Source organism: Coenobita brevimanus, chromosome 25, assembly GCF_032717465.1.
Source record: "Coenobita brevimanus isolate Jiangsu-jjx chromosome 25, ASM3271746v2, whole genome shotgun sequence".
Classification (NCBI taxonomy): domain Eukaryota; kingdom Metazoa; phylum Arthropoda; class Malacostraca; order Decapoda; family Coenobitidae; genus Coenobita; species Coenobita brevimanus.
The window spans coordinates 2400001-2421663 of record NC_136978.1 but is presented as its reverse complement, the minus strand read 5'-3'; the positions used below and the strand labels follow the sequence as shown (position 1 = coordinate 2421663).

The window sequence follows — 21663 nt, the reverse complement described above, 5'->3', positions numbered from 1 at the left end:
CTCTTGTTTGTCTTAATAATGATGCCAAAATTGGGGGTTGTCTTTCCTTGAAAAATCTCAGGTTTAATAAGACGCCCTTGGTTATTCAGTACAAGCAGCCATAGTGGGTAGGGGCACGAGCAACTTACCCTTGGATGCCTCCTGCTTAGCTGTGGGGGACACCTCTATGCTCTCAGGCAGCGAGGCGGTTCCAGAGGTGGCCTGAGAGTCGGTCGCCGCAGGAGAGGAAGGTGCCAGAGACGGCGGAGGGGCAGGGAAGGAGTGTGCAGCGGTGGCTAGTGTAGGATCAAAGAGCTCGGGGGAGTCAGTGATGAGGTGAAGCTGATCAGGGGCCAGGGTGGTAAGGGTAGAGGTGAGGATGGTGAGGGTGATGGACTGCTTGCCACCCAGGATAGGCAGGAGTGTGGTTGTGGCGTAGGTGCTGTATATTACATCGGAAGGCAGGGACTCATCCACAGTCGCCTCAGTTGGGGTGTGAGTGCGAGTGCGGGTAGTGAATCCTCCAGAACGTGTGGGGGCGACGATTTGGGTATAAGTTCGTTCACGCTTCAGGGCCTCAATTATGTCGAAGCTGCTCGTGGTGATCTCAAACGGCGTGGGTCTTACAAAATTTGGCTTGACAATGGGTGAAGGCTGAGTTACTGGGTCAAGTTCAGTCACCGGCTCTACTGGCTCACCTTCAGCATCACTGGGTGGGGAGTCACTGTACTCCTCATCATAATAATGGTAATCGCCAAAGTAATCCCCATACACATAGTCATCTACAGCCACCTCTGATTCCGTGACAGCTTCCACGGGTTCAGTCTCAACTGGCTGACTTTCAGGCTTAGGGGTGAATCTCAGGCGATGCTCTGTGGAAGGTGTGGTCACGTCCACCTCCTCTTGAGGTACAAATGGTCGTGGCCGTGGTGCTCGCTCAGAGTCTGGCCGCCGGATGATGGGAATATCATCTCTCCTGAGCGTCGACCTAGGGGGTTTGGTTGGTTGAACAGGTGTTGGGCCGGGTGTGGGAGCTTCTGTCACAGGCTTTACACTTACATCTTCTGTCACTACCAACTCTTCGTGTGGTGTTGTCTCATCAGCTGGCACCAATGTTAGTTTAACTCTGTCTTCAGGAACAAACGGCCTAGATGGGTCTTGGGAAGAGGGTCGAGTGAAGTGGGCGTCGGTGCTTGGTCTCTCACGCTGGTGGAGATCTTCAGTCTCTGTGTCTTCAAAGGCAACAGTTGGGTCATCTGGTGTGACCTGTCCACGAACACGGCCACGAGGTCGAGATGGGAAAGTGTCGCGATGAGTACCAGGTGTAACAGCTTCAGTGGGGTCACGGGAGGCAGGTGTGATAGGTCGGCGTCTTGTGACAGTAACTCTCACTCTTTTGCGAGGGTCTTTGAACCTAACAGTCCCTCGACCACGATTTCTAACGCCAGCACGTGATGGTGTTGGTCCCTCTGGGGGGCTCGTAGTAATATCATCAGCTGTTGGATCTAAAGAACCTCTCTGCCTCTGCCTGGTTACAGCTGTCTGACCTCTTAACTGGGTGGCTCTGAAGCCACTGGTAGTGAGGAAGGGTGTTTCTGTGGGCACAACAGAGTCATCCTCTGCCAATGAGGACTGAAGAGTAGCTGGCACAATGACTGGAGATTTTGAAACGTCTGGCTGTTGCTGAGTCTTTTCGTTTTCCCTTATGGCTTCTGGTGTAAGGTTTATAAGTGTGGCTGAGGCAAGGAATATCTGTGTCGTATATGAGTTGACTACACGCTCTCCAAGTGTGGCAATACTGGAGCCAGTTTCTACAGTATAGAGGCCACTGGCTGCCGTGCCTGTCTGAAAAGTAGGCAGAACAGACACTACTGTGGGTTCTATTTCATTAGATACTGTCACCTCTCTCGTTGACACCGAGAACGGCACAGTACTTTCATACAGTGTGTAGAGATAGGAGTAGACAGTATAATAGGTACTAACTGTGGCTACCAGTGGCCGTAATGGACTAGCCACAACTGTGGGCTGGGGCAGGCGGCGGGTAACCACCACTCGTCGTCTCCCACCCGGCAGTGTCATGGTTTTGTCAGCTTCTACTGTGTTGGTCAGCTGGACGGGCCTTCGGTGGGTCACAGTGACCCGCACTCGACGCCGGGTGCCTGGTTTGCCTTCCACTTCTTCCTCTGTATCTTTCTCTTCTATTTCCATAATCTCGTGTGTTGCTTTGGTTGAATCTACCGTTGGTAAACTGTCTAGTTTATGAAAATCCCCAAAGAACTGATCCTCTGCCACCTGGAGAGGATCCAGAGGATCAGATTCAAACTGGTCAGAGTTGATAGCATCCGGTTCTCTGGTAACTGGGTCATTTTCAACTTGGTTTACTGGACGGCGTCGGGTGAGTACAGTCTGTACATGATCACCAGTCACTTGAGCTACAGGGCGCTTGCGTGTCAGCACTATGCGCCTTGGCCTCTGGCTTGCTTCATTTTCTTCCACCAACTCAGGCAGAATTACAATCTGGGATGGCTGACCACGGCCTTGGCTCAGAGGTGGAGGTACGGCAGGCTCTGCGTCAAAGTCTGGGTCAGGCAGCTGGTGATGAATAACTGGCCCAAATGGTGGTGGCGGTTCTGTAAACACAGGATCAGGGACTGGCCTTGGTTTCCCAGGAATGATGGCATCCTCCAGTGTAAACTTATCCTGAATGGGAATTCCAGAGTCAGGAATGTCCTGAGCGGTTTTGGTAAAGTCATCAAAGCGAACATTGCCATGTGTAGCCAGCTGGGTGATAGTCTCCTCAGAACTCTGCACAAATTCACGGCCAGCCTCGTCCACGAGAGTGGTATAGTAAGTGAAAGTGGTGTAATATGTTGTTGGTGCTTGTATCTGGTGTACCTGTTCAGAGATCAGACGGCTCTGGAAGCGAAGTCCCGGAACATTGAACTGACCCAAGACAGGCCGTTTGCTTTCTGTTTCAACAATCTGTTGTTGGGTCTCATCTTGGATTTTGCGACCCTCTGGTGTCCTGTTGTTGCCCCTTTGTGCACTCCGTACATTCCGCTTGAGTGGGGCAGACTCAGCGGGGCCTTCCCATAAAAAAGGCTCGGTAGTGAAAGAGTGAGTGCCGTTTGGGTAAACTGTCTCTGTCTGGTAATAATATTCTGATAAGTCACCTATAACAGAATCTAGACTTGGAGTTACTTTGCTGATGCCATTTGTGTCGATTTCATTCATAGCTGACATGATGAACCAGTCCATGTCCTCTTCATCATATGTCTCAGGCAGTTGAAACAGGCCTTTGTCAGTCTCAATATACTGTGGGAGTACTGTTGCCTCTACCTCTCTAGTTTTGTGAGAGCCACGTTTCCTCCGTGTGGCTTCCCCATTGAGGGTGACAGTGGATAGCACAGTGGAGAATTCTCCAGGCCGTCTTCCTGAAACAAACATGGTTACTACTGATGTCTCCACAGGAGCTGGTGTAGGTTGTGGTCTCACTCTTTGCCTCCGATTATTGTCTTCCTTGTTCTGAGACTGCTGCTGCTTCAGAAGTTGATCCAATAGGAGAGGGTCAACTTTGGATGCTTGAACAGATGGTTCACGAGTGGGTCTAATCTGTGGGGACTGTTGCTGCAACTGACCCTGAAGGAGGAATGGCAGGAGCTGAAGAGCATTTGGGTTGCCAAAAGGCAATGCAGTAGGCTGACCAAGAACAGTTTCAGTGCTGAGCTCCGTTGCTGTTACCACTTCCACCTCTGACTCCACAATGGTGGTGTGGACTGTCTTACCACGGAATATGATCGGAATAGCAGTAGAGACAACATTTGTGACCGTGGTGACAAAAGAACGGGTATGGACAATCTCACTGCTTGCTACTGGCTGATTCCCTAAACCTAATGCTGCTAGGAGAGGATTCTGTGGTTGCTGCTGTTGTCCTAGGAGCAACTGCAGCAATTGCTGAATGTCTCCTCCTCCTTTAGTCTGAGTTATGGTGATAACATTATAGGCTGTTGTGGGGAGGACAACAGAAGCAGATGTGCGGCGGGGACCGGCAAAAGTAGGAGTGAATGTTACAGTGGTAGTTTCAACGGGATCAATAACATAATGGGTTACTTCATTCCCACTATCAACAGAACTTAACAGAAGTCTGACAGTTCCATCAATCATGGTCTGTGTAATCTGATCAGGCTGGATGACTTCCGTCTGGAGAGATGCTGTAATTACTTCCTTTTGAATAGTTTCTCCATTTTCAACAAGTGGGATGGTGGCTTTTACAGGCGCCTCTCGGGTCACTGTTAACTCATCCTGAATAAGAAATCCACCATCGTCGCTGGGGAAGATGGCTGGAGGCTCTGTGACGATGGGTGGGGATGGTCTGTTCCGGAATTCTTGTATAGGATTGGAATTAGTAGCTGTGGGACGTCGGTTGCGATTATTGGCGTTATTATTTCTGTTGACTGGTGGTCTTCTGATTGGGCTGGTACTGGTTCGAGGTGGAGGAGAAAACTTGCTGGTGGTGCGGAAATTGTTGTCAGTGGCCGGCCTCCTGAAGCCACGGCCACGTATGTTTCCCAGTGGCACACTGTCCCTAGTCCTCGAAGGGCCCCGGGGTCTGGTTGGAAGTGAGGTGCGACTGGTTGATGGTTTGGAGTTTCTGGCTGGTGCAGTTGAGCGCTGTGCAGCTGGTTGGCGTTGTGCAGCTGGTTGGCGTTGAGGGGTTGTCTGGCGTGGTGTTGCCTGGCGTGGTGTTGCCTGGCGTGCTGTGGGTTGACGTACTGCTGGAGCTCTATTGTTGTTGCTGTTCCTTGTGACCTCACGGCCTCTCGTTCGACTATTGACAAGTGTGAACTGAGACCCAGCATTATTATTGGTGGGTGGGGAGGGAGTTGGAGCTTCAGCAGGCGCTGGGCCTCGAGCTCTGCTTCTGAGGGATGTAGCTCTTGATGGTGGTGCGATAGGTAGTGAGTCTCTGGAGCGGCCCCGTCCTGTAGTTCTAGCAGTGCTCCTCGCAGCTCCTGTGCGTGCCCCAAACCTATTTGCTTGGCGCTTTTTCCTAATTAAAGGCTCGGACACTTGATCTGCCAGTATCTGCGATAGCTCTTCCTGTGTGAGGAATCTGCCATCAGCTTCAACCAATAGAGGTTCACCATCGGGCTCTACATACACTGGCTCAACGACAGTAGCTTCATTTTCAAGATCTGATTTCACTGGTTTCCTGAGGGAGAATACCTTGGTTAAATCAGGTCTACTCTGACGGAAACGATTCCGTCTACGTTCTTCTAAACTCAGTCGATTAATGCGAAACCCATTCCTTGAAGCTGACGTACCAGAGGACTCTGGGCGTCTACTTCCTTTTTGTGCAGATTCTTCAGAGGGTTCTGTGTTTTTTTTGGGCTTAGGAGTAAATCGGCTTGCTGGAGCATTTTGTCTCCTAGGTGCTGGTGGCCCTGGTCGACGTTCACGTTCACGGTTGAGGAGAGCAAACGGTACAGATGCTCTGGTTCCTGGAGTGTTTGAAGACTGCCTGGGACGGAAACTGAATGGTCTGAAGCTTAGTTCTGGATTATTGGCAATGGGTTCGTCATCTGGTACAGCTTCTTCTTCTACTACTTCTTCATTTACCAAATCCACATCTAAATCTGAGATAGGAGCAACAGTGGCTTCCAACAAGGGGAAGACCGATGTTGGTGAGATGGTGTTAGTGGTTCCTGGGAACACCGAAGATCGAGATCCAGCATATCTGAAACCACCAGGGCTGCTTGATGCATATCGAAAACCACCGGGAGAACTGTGTCTGATACTAGAGGAACCAAAGGCACCTGGGCGTGAGGAGCCTTTAGGAATGCCTGGCTGTGATGACTGGAACCGGAACCTGATGGATGAGGGGCCTGGAGATGACCGAACAGTGGCAGAAGTTAGGAAGCCAAAGCGGAAGGGGCGGTTGGTGGAAGCAGGGACAGCATCCTCTGTGGTGCTTAATGGCGTGGCAGTGACTGTAGGTGTCAGGCCATCTCTGGTGATGGTGGCTGGGACAGAACGGTGCGTTGTGCGTCTCAGGAAGGGGAAGATGTCTGGGCGTCTCCGTGAACCAGAAGGTCGAACTGGGAATTGATTGCGGGTTTTTGGCTTTTTAGGTTTGGGGGATGCATCTGGTGTGTTAGCCTCCTCAGGTTGCTCTGTGGTGTCCTCTACTGGAAGAGCTTCAGTCACAGTGTTCACTGGGGAAGAGTCTGTAGTTACTTCTGGTAATGAAGAGTCCAGGGTTGGAGTGGCAAAGAGTACTGGGGGAGTATTGGGAGTCTCAACCTCAGCTGCAGTGAAAGCAGGGAAGACTGGTTGAGTAGTGGCCGGGGAAACCTCCTCAGTGGTTGTGGGAAGGAAGAAGAATGGCAAGGTTGACGTGGTAGTATCTTCCTTAGTTGTGGTAGGTAGGATGAAGAATGGCAAAGTTGACGTGGTTGTATCTTCTTCAGCTGTGGTGGGAAGGAAGAAGAATGGTTGGGTTGGTGAGGTTTCCTCAGCTGTTGGTAAAAAGGCAATTGGTTGAACATCAGATGTTGGAGGGATCACAATGCTGGTTGTAGACTGAATTTTTGCATAGAGTCCATCTACTACTGTGCCAATTATATTTGTTGAGAAGATGGTGGTAGTGCCATCCACAACAGTGCTGCCTCGGATGGTGGACAACAAGCCAGTCGACTTTGTTACAGTAGGTTCTATAGGCTCATCCACCTCTGGGTCTGCAGTGTCGACTGAGAACCCAAACAGGTCATCAAAACTACTTGCTGTGGAAGCAGGTTTGGTATAGGTGGGTGCGAGTGATGTAGCTTCATCCACAGCTGGGGAAGATGTGGAGACAACATTGGTTATTGTTTCTAGGCGGCTGTTGACGATGGTTTTGTCTCCAATGTAGGTAGAAGTATAATAGGTATATGTGGTGTAAAAGGTGGTGACTGCTGGCGTGGAGGTAACAGGCGTGGCAGTGACTGGTGTGAAGGTGACATCAGGTACTGTGCTGACAGCGGTGGTGGGTAAGGCTTCAATTACTGGTAGAAGAGGTTCTGGGGTAACAGGGGTAACCTCTGCTTTGGCTGTCGGTGTGACAATGTTTGACAGGGTTTTTTCTGAACTTGTAGAAGTTGTGGAATTCTCTTTGAAGAAGGTTGTCCAGTAGGTGTAAGTGGTGTAGTAGGTGACAGGGTAGGTGGGTACAACGGGAGTGAGGGTTTTGTGCTTCTCCTGGTCAGCGGGGTCGGTCACCACATTAGTTAGGGTCTCCATACTACTTACAATGGACGAGGTTCCAGCACGATAATAAGTGGTGAAGTAGGTGTAGGTAGTGTAGTAGGTACGAGGGTAGAACACTGCATTCACATCTTGGTCTGGGTTAAGGGAAGAATCCAGAGACACTCCAGGACTCTCTGTCACATCTTGGGCAGAGGAATCTGTTGATGATTCTGACATGCTCTCAGATATGGATTCTGTGATGGGTTCAAAGAGCGACTCAGTGGTTGGCTCATAGTCATCAAATTCAACAGCCTCTACCACAGTCAAATCTTCATCTTCCGCTGGTCTCTCTGTGGTCTCAGCTGGTTCTGTGGTAAAGAAGCTAAAAATAGAGGTGGTGTCAGCTGGAGTGGAGGTGGTGACAGCTGGTGGAGTGAATATGTCGGCTGGTGGGGTGAAGGTGGTGTCAGCTGGTGTGATGGTGGCAGTGACAGCTGATGGAGTAGAGGTGGCTGTAGGAATATGGAATGAAGGAACAAGTTTCGATGTGCTGGGTTCTGCAGTTTTGGTGATTACCTCAGTCCGGCTAGACACCTGAGTGGAACCATCAACAAAAAGCGTAGTGTAGTAGGTGTAGGTTGTGAGGTAGGTGGACACACCATAGGCTGAGTCTGTTCCTTCATCAGACGGTGTCGGATCAGTGGTTGAATCATGAATACCAAAGAATGGGAGGAAGACAGTTGATGTTTCAAGTCGTGTAGCTACTGACGTGGTTCCATCATTGAAGTAAGTGGTGTAGTAGGTCAAAGTGGTGACTGAGTGGGCTGGGTCCTCGGGTGGGTGTGGTGTCACAGGCTCTGGCTTTTCCTTGCCATTGTTAGTATCAACAATCAGCTGCTGGCCGGGGCTTGACGCCACAGAACGTCCTAAGGCATTATCTACAATGTCCTCAATGACAGGAAGCTGGTCTTCTGTAGTGAATCCTTCATAATCATATTCATACTCATCATAAAATTCTGTGGTCAACTCAGGTGCTTCTGGGGCAAATGTGGCAGGAATGTTCTCCAGGACAGGTGAAACTGGTACCGAAGCAACTGCTGACCGAGACACAAGATAAAAAATGCTGGACGTACTCTGCACAATTTGGGCATACTGACCCTGGATGTATGTACCATACACATAAGTTGTCAACAGTGTTGTCATGTCATTGCTAACAATGGTTCCACCAATGGAGGACAATAGTCCTGTTGGGTATAGATCAATAGTGTTAAATCGCTGAGTAGAAACGGTGGAGTACACATCTGCCTGAATTTCCACTGGTGTCTCCTCCTGATGACCAGTTCTGACAGAGGTGCCGCCATTCTGGGACACCATACGAGTTTCCATATCCTGATGTTTGTCAAAATGATGAACAGATGGTCTGAGTGGGGCGGTGGGTGAGTGTGTGCCAGCAACGACATCAGCATCACTCTGTCTGGAGGAGGCCAGACGGGGTGCCAGTGTAGTGGGAGCATGTATGGCTGTTGGCTGCGATGGGGTGATCGAGGTTGGGCGTGACTCCCTAGTTCGTGGTGGCTGTGGCTTGATGACCTTGCTGGGAGTGTCTGTGCGGGGTGTGAACACCACTACAGTGTTGGCAATGGTGGTGGTGAATTCTGCAAAGCCAACGTAGGTGACAGTGGGCAGGTCAGAGTCTTGATCTCCTCTTTCAAGGTTAAACCTGGCTCGGATGGAATCCACAGACTTACCCTCTCGCTGGTTGGACTCCTGGTGCATCTCACTGACACTCTTCTCGACAGACTTTTCAACAGTTTTCAACCCAATTTTACTGACGGCAACAACCTGTTCAAGTGGCTCAAATCTGCCAACTGTGTAGGTTGGTACATCAATTTCAAGAGCCCTGGATGGGCGCAGGTCAGCAATAATATCACCATCTGTTAGTCGTGCCTTCCGAGCCCGGAGGGGATTCCCGTCTATTTCATTATCAACATCACTGGCCTGGCGAAGCTTGGTAGCCATACTGAGGACAGTGACTTCCTCTGGCTGGTGGACGAGGTCAGGCTGGACCAGGCGTGTGTGAGCCTCAGGCCGACTGATGGTGACGGTCAGCATGCTTGTCTCCCCAGACTGGCTCTGTGACCCCTCCATGTCAAAGCCCTCTGAGCCTTCGATGAACACGCCGCCCATCACACGCCCACCTACCATACCCTCTCCCATCAGGAGGTCAGGTGCTGCTGTGGAGTGCAGTGTTTGAGCTTTGGAGGGCATTATGACTTGCAAATCTTTTTTCTCCATGTCAACCATAATTTTGGACTGGTCACCACCCTTCCTCACCACCACCTCAGTGTGGGTGTGGGTAGGGTCCTCGGGGCCTGCCAGTCCTGGACCGTGGGGCAGGGCAGTGTTACCAAAGAAGAATAGGTAAGTTCGCTGGTCCTTAACGTATGAGCCGGTGAAAATGTTGTAGGTGGTGGGGTTGGCTGGTCCTTCCTTTATGAACCTGCCCTCTGTGCCAACAAGAGTGACCACTTCATCAGAGGTAGGGTGGGGGCTGAGGGGACCATCCAGAAGACTCAGGTGCAGTTGGGCCGCCTGCTGTCTCCCAGTCTCCGTGACGAAGGTGCCAAGGACTGGGATGCTAAATGGAGCTGTGGGGAAGGATGCAGGGCCATTAAGTACATCTGTGTCCGTCTCTATCACCTGTGCGTAAGTCCCGTCTATGTGTGTCCTTAAGTATCGTGTCGTGTAGAGGGTGGTGGTCGTGTCAGTCACTCGCATCTGTACCTCCGTTGAGACTAACCCCTCCGGCCGCGATTCATGCAGACGCGTTGGCAGGCTAAAGAACACCCTCGATGACGTGGTGGTGAGCTGGGTGTAGTATCCGTCGAGGTGTGTGGCGTGGACCAGGGTGACGTACTCCGAGGTGGTGCCAGCGTTGACGAAGGTGCCCACTGTGGAGGTGATGAGGCCAACGGGTCGTGCCACACCGTCAATGCCGTTCCCTCGCAAGCCCGCTGTAGCTGTGGTCGCGTCCAGTGCATCAGTGTCAGGGTGAGGTGATACGGAGGGAGTGATGGGGTGATGGTGAACTACAGTGAGGGGGCGAACAGGTGGTGGTAGTGAAATGATGATGGGTTATAATGGGGTGGTGGTGAGGTGTTGCTGTGATAGTTAACTAACAGTCAGACTGAAATGAGATGAAGGTGAACTAGCTGTGTGGTAAAGGTGTGGTGGTGAGCTGGCGGTGTGGTAAAAGTGAGGTACAGTAATGGTAAACCAGTAGTTATGGTGGTGGTGCTGTGGTGATGAAAGTGCATGAAAAGTGATGAACACAGTGTAGCTAAGGTAAGAGAGGATGAACAGTGAGGGGTGGAGAGAGGCGGTGAAAGGAAATTGAGGTAGAGAGGTGATGTGAGTGGACTGTGGTGGTGAGGGTGTGATGCTTCTCTGACTTGTGATTATGGTGAGTGATGAATGAGGTGAGGTGAGTGCATGAGGAAGAGATATGAAAACAAGTGAGTGAAAATGACGTGAGTTGAGTGCTTAGGGAGTGACATGAAAAAGATGTGCATGAAGACAAGATAAGATGGGTGTGTGGGGGAAGTGAGATGAAGAGAAGTGAGTGAAGATGAGGAAAGGCGAGTGAAGTGACGAATGAGTGCCGGAGTGAAGTGTGGAGATGACAGGAACTGAAGTCATAATAATCTCAGCTATCCAGTGTAAGTCCAAGAGGTCACATTTTTCCCACACATGACCTCATTTTGGGTCACACTGGCTACCTGGGGTCATACCTCGGAAGTAACGCTTGTGTTGACGTTTTTTTAATAACAACAGTATAGACTTTTCACCTTAACTTCGTCCAGATTTTCGTCCTATTGCAGCTTATTTCACGTAGCTCAGTGGCAGAATACAATACTGTGACTCTACCCTTTCCACAGCGCCTTCTCTTGATTAGTATCATATTCTAGCGTTAATCTTTTGTTACACTAATCACCGAAGTAGTGTATGCAGGCTAACAACATAGCACTTAGTATTTTGTATCTGTGCTGACAATAAACAAGCTTCACTGTGCATTACATTTTCTGAACCTGTGACGATATTTCTGACACCAAGATTTATATATTTCCTCTGAGCTAAGGCCAAGAGGTAGATAAATACTGCATATATATTAGAAAAAAAAATCCCTTGATAAATGAAAATGTATATAAGTGATGTGTATGTCCAAATAAAAGCAAAACATTAACTTCTGTATTACCACATCGTCTCTACCTCAACACAAGGTTACTTTCACGTTCTTTGGGACAGTCTGAATGAAGTCGTCAAAATAAGTCAGTCTTGGTCATATGTTAAGCCAGTCCTGTGTCTCAATGGTCAGTGATAGTCAAAATTAATAACATGTGGCATAAAAAAAAAAAAAAGAATGATAGACATGACAACAAAAGAATGCAAAGATATAATGAAAAAATTAAGAACGAGAGAGATAATTATAATGACAACAGGAGAATGCAGAAATAATAATTATAAAAAAAAATGACAGAAGTATAATGGCAATAAAAGAATACAGAGATAAATAAAAAAAAGGATAATGCAGATAAATATAATAACGTGACAATAAAACAGCCGAGAATAATAACGTGAAGTGCAAAACAGAGAAATCAAGATAAGAGTAAACAAAATCAATGTTTGAATATTTTTGACGAATTTGGCTGACAGATTCACAAGCTCGGCTGAAGGGATTTTTTTTCCCCTCCCAGTATACTTCAGATTGGAAAATGAAAGGTAAAAACAACAGTAAAAACAGAATTAAATGACAATAATAATAACAAAAAGAAAGAAGCAAAACGAAAATATTAATGAAGAAGAAAAAATTAGGCTATGCAAAAACAGAGTAAAGTAAAAAGCATAAAGAATTAAAAACAGAAATCCAAAGGAAGGTAAACAGAGGCAGACAATAATAAAAAACAGAGGAAAATGTAAGAAGAAAATATATTAATGTAGAAGCAGACTATGAAAAAAAAAAAAGGGATATAAGGAAAAACGAAAAACAATATAAACAATGAGAACAATAGGTGAGGAAGAAGGTCAATGTTACAAAGTTTTCAAGGGACAAACAAGAGCTGGAAATATAAGAGAAATAATAGGCTACAGAAAAAGCCCACAGCGATAAGAAAGAGCTAAAGAGATGAGAGATAAATGATAGAGTTGGTGCAGAGATGAGTGGACTGGAGGACGAGGTAAAATGAGAGAAAATGGAGAGTACAAGAATAAGACTTTAGGACTAATCTGGCATAGGCAAGAGATAATTAGAGATTGTAAGGGCAAAGCAGGGACACGAAAGATCTAGGGACAAGTAAAAGCAAGCCAGAGATAGGTAAAGCAAAGCAGAGACACGTAAGAGCTAGAAAGTTAATCTGACTAGGGGCCAGAAAGAGGTAGGAGGGCAAGAGTTAATTACGGACAGGTAAGAGCTAGAGATAAGAGCTAATTAGAGAAGGTAAGAGCTAGGAAGGGGAGAGCTAAGTAGGGATACATCAGAGCTAGAAATGTAAGAATTAATTCGGGGCACAGAAGAGCTAATTAAGGACAGATATTATGAAGAGACAGCCAGGTATGCAGGAAGACGCCTCACCTTGTGCACTCCTCCTGCGTCGCCTAAGGTCCTGCTGCTCACTGAACTCAGAGGGACAGATGTAGGAGCTCTTGTCGATGGAGACTGAAGGGACATCAAAACGCATTAGTACATGACAAATTATACACAGATTATACACTCAAAAGCAAATATACATCACAGTTCATTAAAAAAAAAAAAAAAAAAAAAAAAAAAAAAAAAAAAAAAAAACAGGTAAGTACAATAAAGGTTTGATACAGGTGAGGAGTTATGTAGTACAGGAGTTGTCGTGTGATAGAGAATTGATAAAATTACAAACTATGGGACGTGTATGGTAAAGTTGTGGTACAGGCATGAAGGATGTAACTAAGTAGTGTGTTTCAGGTGTGGTAGTTGTGCAAATGTTATAAACGTGAGATACAAAGACAAACTAAGGTACAGGCATAGTAAAGATAAAGTACAGGCGTGAAGGATGAAACTAAACACAAGCATATGTAAAGATGTGGTGTGGATACTCACTCTCATCGGAACCCTCCACACAATCCAGCCGTCCGTCCCCGACCAGCGAGATATCGATGCAGCGAGGGAAGCCACACAGACACTCGTGCTGCCACTCATCGCACACTGCAAGGGGGCACACAGCACGTTAGAGGGAGGGGGGCAGGGAAGGATAAGCAAGGAGGGAGTAAGGAAAGTAGAGCAGGGAAAGGAGATCATGGAAGGGTAAGGCATGGGGGTTTATGGAAATGAAGGGTTAGGGATCATGAGAGGGTAGGGGATAGGGGATCAGGAAGACAGACGTAACAGATACACTTATGCTCTCATTCTATCTTTCCTTTCCTGTCACTGGGGCGTGATGGGAGGGGGGCGGGGCAAGGCAACGGGAGAGTTCATGGGAGGGCAGGATAGGAGGAGTCATGGGGGCACACGGCAGGTCACCGAAGGGCACGTAAGATGAGGCAGGGAGGGTTCATGGGAGGTTAGGACACAGAGAGGTCAGAGGGGTTAGGAAGAAGGTGGAAGGCAGACGAAAGGGTTCACAGAAGGACAGGGTAAGGACACAGCTAACCAGGACAAGGTAGGGCAAAAAACAAAGGCAGAGCAGAGCGGGGCATGATAAGGCAGAAAAGGGAGTGATAAAGATGGGCAGGACATGGTCAGACAGAGGGAAGACAATGCAGGGCAAGGCAAAGTAGGTCAGGGCAGGACAGAGAATAATTAAAAGAGGAACAGGTCATATGTAGGGGAAAGACAGGGCAGTACAGGGCCTGAAAGACTTTGGTATGACACAGGACCAAGATTAAGAGCAGGGCAGGGAAATTAAAACCGAAGAGTACGGAAGGGGAAGGAACTACATGACCGAATCGAGCAAGGTAAGGAGCGGGAGAAACAGTACGGCAGAACACTGAGAGGAGAAAAAATCAGACTGACAGAACAAGTTATGATTCGTGTAAATTTCAGAAAGCAAGGGAAAGAGAGGGTCAGGTTCAGGGAGACGAACGTACAGGGGAACAGGCTTGGGCAAGGCAAGTCGAGACCCAGCACAAGAAAAGCCCTAAGACACTGCAGTTCAAGGGAGTGTCGTCGGGGGGCAGGCAAGGGGGAATTCGTGTGGGGAAGATCAAGTTCAAGGAAGGTGAGGGTGGCAGGTCAGGGGTTGGGGGTATGTGACGGCCGAGGATAAGGGGTGGAGGGTCAGGGGTGGTGGGTGAGGGGTAGGGGAGTAGGTTGATCGAGGGTGCATGACCGAGTAGACTAAGGGGTGGGAGGTTATGGAGGGGTGAGGGTGCATGACAGGGGTGCTTGGGTCAGGGGTAAGGAAGTGCATGGCGGTCTAGGTCAAGAATAGCAACGTGGACACTGAGCAGGAGGAAGAGGAGGGTCACTGGGGTCTGACTGGGGGTGAGGGAGGGCACATACATGGGAATATTGACTCTGGCAGTACTTAACGTTTCCCTCAGGAGTATAAAATCGACTAGCGAGATTCAAAATAAAATCCTTCACTACACTGAATGTATTATCGAGACTGAAATGACAGAAACGAAACAGCAAGAAATTTAGTGCATGTATGACGAAGCATGATATGATTAAAGAATACTGCACACTAGTTATTCATGACAATGTGAGGATAATAATGTAACACAAGTAATGGACTATGGAGACAGAGTTGATGTTGCTCGGATACATTATATTTCAGTATACTGGGACATCCAAATGTTAAAGTTTACGGGAAAAATGCTCAGATTATACTGCTTGCGGTACATGAGCTGAAAAAAGCTTGCAAGGGGTCACAGCAGTTTCGGTGTATCATCAATAAAGTCAACATTAGTGAGACAACGCGAATGACTCGAAAAAAACTCAAATCATCAGCATCAATTCCCCAACAACGGGGCTGAGGATACAGACCAAGGAGCCCAAGACAGCATACTACTACGAAGCTTAACATAAATGCCTCATAGTACCAAGCATGATATTAAGATTACTCAGGACATGGAAAACTCTCGTAAGCCGGGAATAACAAGGCGTATTTTCTAGCATTAACAATTATTACATGTGAAAAGGAAATGTCTGAATAAACGAGCATACTGTATAATGTTGCAGACTCAATAACAGAGAGGAATCGGACAGATGATGCCTGTAGCTACTCGGGTCGCTGGTAGGGCGCCCGTTCACCCTACTCTTTTCACCTCCACTTGGCCCAGATTTTTGTCATTTTGAAGCTTATTTCGCAGTAGTTCTGTGCGAAAAAAAAATACGCAATAATACGGCTAAACATCCTTTTTATGGCACTTTTCGGTGTTAATCTAAAGGGTGAGGCAAAAGTCTCCATACAAATATATTGGCTGTGTTGCGCGATGTTGTATGCAATTGGAGAGAGAGTTTCGATGTGTTATGACCTCGGAGGCAATCATATCGAACACATTTTGCGAACTCCACAGCGAATTTGAACACTTTGTTAATAATACTGATTAGCTGGAGTTGTAAAGAAAATGCTTGTATGTTTGCACGGAGACTTTTGCCTCACCCTGTATTGTTACAACTTGGAATTCGAAATAGAGAGATGGATATTTTAGACCAAGTAAAGATGAAAGGAGTATAGGTAATATATATAACGGCACTATCAAAACATTACAAGCTACAGTACACAGAACACCAAGCATCAGCACACCACGACACACAAGGAACAAAAAAACACCACATTTATCACCCTCAGAGCACTAAATCAACACCGATGGTAAATCAGCCACACACACACACACACACACACACACACACACACACACACACACACACACACACACACACACACCTTCGTCTGACTCATCGTAGCAGTCGGGCACCCCATCCTGCAGCAGCTCCGGGGCCACACACGCCGAGAGGTCATCACACACCCACCAGCCGTCCGGACATCCTGTGGGCAAACAAATAAATAAATAAATAAACAAACAAATAAATAAATAAATAAATGTACTCGCATCTACGAATGTAATACCTTTGTTAAGAGTAAAATAATATGTATAATTCCCACGTTATAGGCCCCCGGAAAATAAAAATAGAAAAGTGTAATTCAATAGCAAACTAGAGTCATAAAATTAATAAGAAAATGGGCAGATTCAGGACGGAAAATAAACGTGATAAAAAAGTTGCATTTGTAATTTGGATGATTAAAGTCTCGCGTAAATAAAAGTACACAATAAATTCAGTAACTAATGATGGAGAGTTCAAAACGTTAATGAGGAAGGGATACGGTAATAACTAAAACAGAAAAATGAGAGAGAGAGAGAGAGAGAGAGAGAGAGAGAGAGAGAGAGAGAGAGAGAGAGACTGAGAAAGAAGACAGACATAAAGAGGGGAGACAGAGAGAGAAAGGAGACAGACAGAGAGAAAGAAGAAACACACAGAGAGAAGACAGAGACATAGGGAAAGGAGAGACAGAAAAGTGGGACAGGGACACGGAAATAGGATGGAGAGAGAGAGAGAGAGAGAGAGAGAGAGAGAGAGAGAGAGAGAGAGAGAATGCAGAGACAAAGAAAAGTTACAGAGACAGACACAGAACGAAAGGCGAGATGAGAACATTTGCGTTAAAACAGCAGATATAAGGTACACTCATAACAAAATGATACGGGAAAGAACTAGAGGAACAGAATGGAAGGAAGGGAAGGACTGCAACAAAACGGTGTATGCACGAAGGGCGAAGTCTGGAATAAGAACGAAACAAATGGGAAACTTCAAATAAATAACACGAAACATGGAAGAAAGAAGGACAATAATAAGCAAAACGAGGAAGAATGGGTGACGAAAAGATGCTTGAAAAGAAAAAGAAGAGACAGAAGGAACGAAGGAAGGAAGGAAGGAACGAAGGAAAGTAGGAAGGGAGGAAGGGAGGGAGGGAGGGAGGGAGGGAGGGAGGAAGAGAGGGAAGGAGGGCGGGGGGAAGGAAAGAATGATGGCTGGATGGCTGACTGGATGGATAATCATGACCATCATCTCCATCCACACATTTCAAACAACACACACTGACCAACCAACCCCTCAACTCTACATAAAAAAAAAAACACACACACACACACACACACACACACAGAACACACCAAAGAATGACGCTCTCAATACACACATACACACACACACACACACACACACACACACACACACACACACACACACACACACACACACACAGTTAACAATTTCTGCGGAGAAGTGTTCAATGGAGAAGTATCAATTTCCAGAGAGATAAAAGACAGTACAAAGGAGTAATTACGATACACACGATACTTCCTTACACTTCCTGTTCACCTCTACGAGATGGGGGGAAGGGGGGAGGAAGGGAAGGGGGGCAGGGGAAGGAGGGATACGATGGGAAGGATGGGGTGGGAGAGAGATAGGGAAAAGACTGACGAAGAGGAGGGAGGGATTAGGAAGGAAGGAAGGAAGGAGACAAAGAAAGGCAGGGGAAGGAGGAGTAAAAAAAAAAAAAAAACTTGCATGCACAGGAAAAAGGAAACAACAGTGTGTGTGTGTGTGTGTGTGTGTGTGTGTGTGTGTGTGTGTGTGTGTGTGTGTGTGTGTGTGTGTGTGTGTGTGTGTGAGAGAGAGAGAGAGAGAGATAGAGAGAGAGAGAGAGAGAGAGAGAGAGAGAATGTGGGCGTCCTTCACACAACCAGCCCGCCCACAACCAGCCTCACGCCCACCCCTCACTCACCCACTCTCTCTCACACACTCATCTCTCACATACCGTTAGCTAGGAGTATTATCAGTCATCACTCTTATTCTGTCACTCATCACACTTTTTTATCGTCACTCTTATCTTACTAATCATCAAGTCATTTCTCTCAATCATCATCATCATCATCATCACCATCATTTATTTTTTTTTATCACTGTAACATCTTTATATTACTCATTATCTTCATTATCATTATCAGTCATTCATTATCATCACTCACACTTTCTGTAATACTTCATGGCTCGTATCATCACCACACACTAAACAATTAAAACAAGAAATAAAACATCTTCTCAACATTCTGCTACAAGACCGAGGGGGACCAAGTAAGTATTCGGTTACAGGCCCACAGAGACAAAGAAAAGGTTACTGGAGCTGTAAGACACAAACACACACACACACACACACACACACACACACACACACACACACACACACACACACACACACACACACACACACACACACACACACACACACAAAGAGAAAAATGCCAATAACACACTTTTACTCACACTGCCATCAACCTCAAGTAGCCTACCTGATGACAGCTGGCCTCTCTCTCTCTCTCTCTCTCTCCATCTATCTATCTATCTATCTATCTACCTAACTATCTATCTATCTATTTAACCACCCCTCTGCCCCAACTTTCCACCTCACGTCCGCCTCGCCCCACAAAAACCAGATCGCCTCCCTCAGCAGTCGATCCGTCAGTCTGTTTTACCCAGTTTCCTGGATCTGGGCGAGGCTGGAAGGTTACATACTGGAAGACAGCCATCACTTAGGCCAGGCTGCGTGTCTCTCCAATTTCTGGGCAGAGAGAGTACAGATTTTTTTTTTTTTCTTTTTAGCTTTCTGACTGGTTTCTATATTTCAAATCTAGTCTATCTTTATTGGTCTGTATACTTCGATCTATTTAAACACATCTTCCTATAAACCCATCTATTTACCTACCTATTTATCTTGCTAGACACACACATTACACAGCTCTCAACACAAATATTTCCTGTTCTATGATATATATATATGGCTTGAAGAGCACTCTACATTTGAAGGTAAGGGGGAAAAAGGAAAAAAGAAGTAGTGCAGTGGTTCCTTGATCTGATCTCAAGTTTGAAAAGCGAGATCTTATTAAAACTGGATTCATGTCTTTTCAACCTTTTCTCCCAATGTAAACTTCTTCTTTCTTTTTCTTTTTTTGTATACAGCACAGTAGGACTTGGAGGTATACGCAAAAAAATGGATATTCGGACAAACGTGCTATAATTACACTTTCTATTCTTGCTTAAGGCTCTGAAATAACCTGAGTATCTGGTTTCTATTTCCTCAAGTTTTTCTGGATCTCATGAGGAAATTTTTCGAGGGATGGAAGAGGAAGGAAGGCTTGTTAGAGGCCTCTGCTTAGAAAACTTACTAAAAAATATTGTCTAGAAATCCATATGGTGTTTAGACAAGATGCAATTTTCTTCTCCAAACTAAAAAAAAATCCTGTATATGAGACACGGGAAAAAATGACTGCTAAAACGACAGCTCGAAGAGGTATGAAAAATGAAACTAAAACACACACACACATACACACAGCTAATGTAATGGGGAAAAACTGACATAAAACTACAGCATCAAAGGGTATAACACACACACACACACACACACACACACACACACACACACACACACACACACACACACACACACACACGAAGTAGAAAGCGATGAAACCAATCTATTTATAACACTCACCCCTCGAACCAGTTTTTATGACGCAAACCATTTTCTATGAGGCTCCTAGGATGGACGCACGCGAACTTCTACCGCAACGCGAATTTCTTCCGGGACGCGAATTTCTACCGTGACGCCAATTTCTACCAGCATCCAATCTCTCAAAACACAAGCGGGGCGAGATACAGTAACGAGGTAGACGAAAGGGAGAAACGAGGTTAATGACATGCCCGCCATCTACCGTTTCCCCACGAACTATTAGAGAGAGAGAGAGAGAAATGATATCTTTCACAACTATGGGTAACGCCTGAATATCATGCTCGCTTTCAGTTGGGGGGGGGGAGATCAAAGTCTAACAGCAAAAGTAAATGAATAAATAAATAAATAAATAAACACCTTCGTCCTCGTCGTGCAGAGGTTGAGGGGGTACTGTGGTGGCGGGGGGGGGGGTCACGATCGATACTAGGCTTGATGCACGAATTAGCGAGTATCGTGATATGGGATGTCCGGTAATGGGGAGATGCAAGGCCGGTGGGATACTCTATACTGTCTTTCTACGACTGATAATAATAATAATAATAATAATAATAATAATAATAACTAATAATGATGATGATGATGATGATGATTGTTACTGTTATTATTACTGAATCATTTTTCATTCCTGGTATGATGATGATGATAATGATGATGATTATTATTATTGATTAGTTTTTCACTCCCACTACAACAGCAATGAACAGTTTAGACCACAAATATCAGGTCTCCATCCGTTCCCGTCAGACCAGCCCCGTTGATTCGGCCTTGGATGGGTCTGGGTGGACAACTGACCTCTGCTCTACCGTACAAGCCATCGGAATCATTGAGGTCGCTTCCGTTATGTTGCCGGACCAGAATCGAACCCACGGCCATCACAACAAGGGGTCCAACGGGTGATAATATTAAATGTTTGACTATGGTCCTTTCATCTTAACTTGGCCCAGATTTTTTTCCTGTTGCAGCTTATTTCACGTAGCTCAGCACCAGAAAAAGCACCACAAATCTACGTCCTTTTCACAGCACTTCTTCGTGACCAGCATCGTATTCTAGTGCTGACCGAGGCTCTCTGTCCTCTTCATAGCACTTCTTCGTGACTAGCATCGTATTTTAGTGATCTATCGTTGTAAATCAGCACTGAGGATGGAGAGATGGCAAGTTTAGGCCAAGTTAGAGTAAGAAGAGTATGATATGATGCCTTTCTGCCTCTTTCACACGCCTTTATTTAGCTGGGAAAATACTGTAACAAATAAGAAGTTAAGATACGACGTTCATTTACTCGAGAGAGAGAGAGAGAGAGAGAGAGAGAGAGAGAGAGAGAGAGAGAGAGAGAGAGAGAGAATTTTCCTTTCCTCCTAACGTCTTCCTCCCAAAATCATACTGCCTACGCCCTTCCTCCTCCTCCTCTCCCTCTTCTTCTTCTTCTTCCTTCTCCTCTCCCTCTTCTTCTTCTTCTTCCTTCTCCTCTCCCTCTTCTTCTTCTTCCTCCTCCTCTCCTTTTTCTTCCTCCTCCTCTCCCTCTTCTTTTTCCTCCTCCTCTCCTTTTTCTTTCCTTCTCCTCCTCTTCTTTTCCTTCCATCCCTTTCCTCCTCTTCTTCGTATTCTTCCCTCTTTCTCTAGCCTGTTTCAATGGCTTTCTCTTAGGGCAGGCAGCAGTAAGGCCGATATTCCTCCTAACAACACATGCTCCCGTAGCCCCTAAGGTCCGGGAATTCAGGCCACCACGCAGCATCTGGAAGGTGTGGTGGGCCGCGGGCGATGTGGGCTGGAATTTTCTAGTTTTTCGTCTGCATTCCAGTCTTTCCACACTTATTCCAGTTTGTTCTCGTTAGTAGGCCCCGACTCCAGTTTTTTTTTTTTTCCATAT

General features: G+C 46.6%; 1 protein-coding gene across 1 annotated transcript in view; it reads right to left on the bottom strand.

The window, feature by feature from the left end:
* Positions 1 to 21663, bottom strand: part of LOC145393670 (uncharacterized) — a 125597-nt gene that overhangs the window by 21765 nt on the left and 82169 nt on the right. The window contains exons 3-7 of the mRNA XM_080267719.1: positions 16122 to 16223; positions 13331 to 13435; positions 12806 to 12916; positions 6526 to 9851; positions 129 to 6390 (exon numbers count right to left, since the gene is read on the bottom strand). Of these exons, the coding sequence (XP_080123845.1) occupies positions 129 to 6390; positions 6526 to 9851; positions 12806 to 12916; positions 13331 to 13435; positions 16122 to 16223 (9906 nt within the window). The remainder of the gene's footprint in view (positions 1 to 128; positions 6391 to 6525; positions 9852 to 12805; positions 12917 to 13330; positions 13436 to 16121; positions 16224 to 21663) is intronic.